The following is a 4,200-nucleotide window of genomic DNA, read 5'->3' as shown; positions in this document are numbered from 1 at the left end:
TACGTCTTACGTATCCTAATCAATTCCAATCAAATACTGTAAAATAAATTTCTTTCCTTTTTTATACAAAATTAAAGTTTTGGGCTCATGCATGCCACAAATTTCTACAATAAATTATACTATATGTCTTACATATGGAGATATGACCTATATACTAATAAAGAAGATATTACCATCAAGAATAAAATACAAGTAAAATTTGTGTGTATACTAGTTGTATTATCAAACTTAACAGTTTGCAACAGTATAGTAGTGTGGAAAAATATTTTGAATATGTTATTAATTAAGGTGAACATTGCTCATAGAGGTGGATTAATTGCTCAAGATGCTCTTTTTTGCTCTCTTTGTGGGGATTGGAGGAATTTACTAGATATTTGTTTTTCTTGTGTTCTATTGCATATTTGATTTGGTAAAAAAATTATTTTTGCTTTGAGCTCTCTTCTATTATTTATAATAATGTCATGTCTATACTCTCTATCCATGAAAAAACTATTTGGTTGGACAATCAGAAATTAACAAAAATGATGAGTGACTCTCTGGTTTATGATAATTTGAACTATTTGGCAAATCAAGAACAAAGTTATTTTTTAGCACAAGAGCTTCCAAAGAGATAATGTGATGAAGTTTGTTTTTATACATTCTCAGAATCTTTTCAATGTTCGCTTTCCTCTTTTCTCTTGTAAATTGGGTGAGATATTTACAATTGTCTTTATCTTTGTTAATGTACGGATTATGTAAGTAGGAATACCACTTATTTTCTTAATTTTTTATCCTTAAATTAATAAAGTTTTCATTCCTAATAAAAAAAATACATAATTGTAATTATATATATATAAATAAATAAATAAATAAATGATGGATAAAAAGGGAAGAGGAGGAAAATAGAGGTGAATTTTATTTTATTCAGCCACTACACCAACGTGTTCGACACGTGGCATATTGTTTCAGAGGATGATGTGGATTGAGCAAAGTTCCACAGGTCAATCTCACTGGTGTAATCCTGTGTATGGCTAATGAAAGCAGCTCCACCATCTGGAGAAATAGCACTCCTTGTGTTTGATGATGATCGGAGGGTAAGCAATTGAAGATCATGATCACTAATGCTATACCCCAAGGTAGGGTCATTGAAGCAGGCCAATTGCCTTGAAGCTTGATCATTTTGGCCATTCAGCTGAGAAGCAACAAGTGTATCAAGTGCTGCCCAATTTGTAAGGCCACTTGATCCTACCATCATTGATGATGATACCTCCAATGGATTATGATGAAACATGTTAGGGTCCTGCTGGATTGTGAATGACCCTTCATTTTCTGTTACCATATGTATTACAGGTTCCATGCTAGTGGATTTTGGAGTCTCTAGGCTAGGGAGTTTCATGAACCTGTTGTCATGGTAGTTGTAATTCTTTGCTTCATAGTTCTCTTCCTTGCACATTCCCCTTCCCATTTGTTGGAGAATATGCTCCAAAGCTCCCTCATTATCACAAGAATCAAACAAATAGCTTCTTCTTCCCTCCCTTGAGATAGAAGAGGCTAAGGGACTGTCTAGGGTTTTGAGATGGTTTTTCTTCTTGAATATTCTACACACCACCCACCCTTCTTCTTGGCCTCCATCTCCCATCACATTGGACACCTAAAATTTGCCACAGAAAATCCCACCCACATGTTGAGTTGCTTCATAGATAGAAAAATAAATGAGACAATAAAGATAAATAGATATATAATTAAATATGATGTCCCAAACTCCCAATAATATTTCCCTACCATATATATATATTTAAACAAAATTTATTTATTTATGGAAAATGATATTCAAATAAAACTCCAAATATAGTAATTACTAACTAAAAAACTTCTAGTATTTGGTTGAGTTACTTACAATAGTGTTGTTGGTGTTATTGTCGTCTAGTCTATATTCATGCATGATCCAATCAGATTTTTGGCCGTGAGGTGCTCGACCTTGGTAGAAAACTAGAGTCTTTCTCATTCCAATCCTTTTCCCATTGCTATATATCACCTTATCACGACCAGTGGCCTTCCAGAATCCAGCAACAGTTGCGCGATTGGTACGAGTTCCCGTGGGATACTTCTTGTCTTTATGGCTGAAAAAGTACCAATCATTTTGTGGGGTGGTTCCTATTTTGCACTTCTCTTCAAAAAAACACCCCTCAAATTCATGAGATTACTCGTTGTGTGACAACATTTCAACATATATGGATGTTATTAGTATTACCTATCTTGTTTACACTTAGTGAATGGTGACCAATAACTGAGATGTGTGTGCTTCTCATTGAACACAAGAAATGGTTCCTGAGAGGAAAACACCACTCACTGATCGATCACCGTTTCACTCATCACCATAAACATTCCTCAAAATGTTTATGTATAGAAGAAGAAAGTGAGCAAATATGAGAAACAAAAAAGGCTATGGCAACCATAATCCCTCAAATTAAAGAAGGAAAGAAGATAAATAGTTAACTATTTAACTGAGTTGAGTTATAACCTTGTATGTCCCATGGCTCAAGCTTGTTAAGATCAACATCGCGAATCACATCAAGGTCAATCTTCTCATAAGAGACCTTCTTCCTCAAGTAGTACTGAAGAAGCTCTTCTTCAGTTGGATGAAACCTGAAGCCAGGAGGAACTTGAGATTGTCCATTCACTGATATACTCATGTTTTCAGGCATTAGTTTAGGAAAACCAAGAGAGTGATATATAGTAAGAAGGGAAAATATATAGCTAGCTAGTGGCTCTAGATCCACCAAGAAAAAGAAAGGAAAAGTAATGAGGTTGGTGCTTGTACTGGAATGAGTATGTAATTTGAGACTATATATACGTGCTGCTGGATAGAAAGGACCAAAAGATAGACAAGAGAAATTATATTAACTTAAAAAAACAAAAAAGTAAGAAAACAATTGTTTTTTTGTTTGTTTCAATAGTTAAAGGGACATCACATGTCAATTACCAATTGGGTACGAGTCATGTAAAAAAATCATCCCAACACATTTAACCAACAGTTATTTTTACATCATATTTTTTATGATACATTTTACACAGCACTATTATTTAAAAGAAAACAATTTCAGCAACTAAGATTGCATATGCACATTTAGGACGAATAAGACGGTCCAAGACTAAGTATTTGTATCAAAGGAAATTTGATTGTGGGGCTATGTTTGTGGGGTATCACCGAAGAAGAGGGATCCCGGAACGGGATCATCTATACCATTAAGTTTCTCTCTTTGTCCTCAACCAATCCTTATTTACCGACAAATAAAAAATAATATTTTATTTTAATTTTATTATATAAAAATAATATATTTAATCTACATGTTCAGATATAAGTGGACAAGACAAAGTTGACAATATCAAAATGGAACAAGTGATCCTCATCAAAGTGATCCTGTCTCCCAAAATCATTATGTATTCATATTCTTAGCTAATTAATTTTTTCAAGTAATATAAAAATGTTATATTATATTTTTAAAAAATTCTTTTCAATTAAGTGACATTTTTCATCTGGAACATAAAATTAGGACAAAAATATGGACATGCAATATCTATTCATTCCAAAGTCTCTCCCAAATGTCTCACATAATTAAAATTGTCACTTAAATAAAAAGAAATTTATTAAAAATACAAACAAATGTACTTTATTATTTGGTATAATATCATTGGCAGAGAAAGATATAAGCTTTTTGAGATTGGAATTGACCTAGTGGGTTACTTAGAAGAGTAAGGGCGAATGCCCACATTCACAACTACAACTCTTGACCTTAAAATCTCCATGGAAAAGCACCCCCTCAAACAAACAACAATGGACCATTGCCAAAACTTATATATATTTTTCTCTAGAGACCAGAGACAGCCACCTTTATCTTTATCTTTCATCCCTTTCTCTTTCATGTTTGGCTTGGGCAACCACCGCAACAACAAGGGAAAATAGAATCACAAGGTAGGGTGTGCATGTGAGTTCTATGTGGCTCCACCGTTGTATGTAAATACTTATATTATCCGAAGTAAATGTATTTATATTATATTGTGATTACTGATAAAATGTGATGGAAATCATTTTATGTGGCCAATTTTAAAATATTTAGCTTTTAAGACTTATAAACAACATGTTAAATGTTATTAATATTATCTGCAATCTAAAGTTGATAACTTTTGATATAAAAAATCAAATTAATTTTACTTTCTTCT

General features: G+C 32.9%; 1 protein-coding gene across 1 annotated transcript; it reads right to left on the bottom strand.

Annotated features, from left to right (window-relative positions):
* LOC109360171 (NAC domain-containing protein 43-like) lies at positions 878-2,700 on the bottom strand. Its single transcript, XM_019604899.1, has 3 exons — positions 2,501-2,700; positions 1,877-2,148; positions 878-1,630 (listed from the first exon to the last, which is right to left on the bottom strand). The coding sequence occupies exons 1-3, from the start codon at positions 2,682-2,684 to the stop codon at positions 911-913; spliced, it is 1,176 nt and encodes a 391-aa protein (XP_019460444.1). The 5' UTR covers positions 2,685-2,700; the 3' UTR covers positions 878-910.

The sequence above is a fragment of the Lupinus angustifolius genome, chromosome LG11 (assembly GCF_001865875.1).
Source record: "Lupinus angustifolius cultivar Tanjil chromosome LG11, LupAngTanjil_v1.0, whole genome shotgun sequence".
In the NCBI taxonomy this organism is placed as follows: domain Eukaryota; kingdom Viridiplantae; phylum Streptophyta; class Magnoliopsida; order Fabales; family Fabaceae; genus Lupinus; species Lupinus angustifolius.
The sequence above is the reverse complement of the archived record's forward strand: the minus strand, read 5'-3'. Positions and strand labels throughout refer to the sequence as shown.

Coding starts and splice junctions, on each gene's coding strand:
- LOC109360171 (XM_019604899.1), bottom strand. CDS start 2,684: ATGCCTGAAAACATGAGTATATCAGTGAATGGACAATCTCAAGTTCCT. Junction 2,149..2,500: donor TGAGCCATGGGACATACAAG/GTTATAACTCAA, acceptor GTTTTTTTGAAG/AGAAGTGCAAAATAGGAACC. Junction 1,631..1,876: donor ATAACACCAACAACACTATT/GTAAGTAACTCA, acceptor GGCAAATTTTAG/GTGTCCAATGTGATGGGAGA.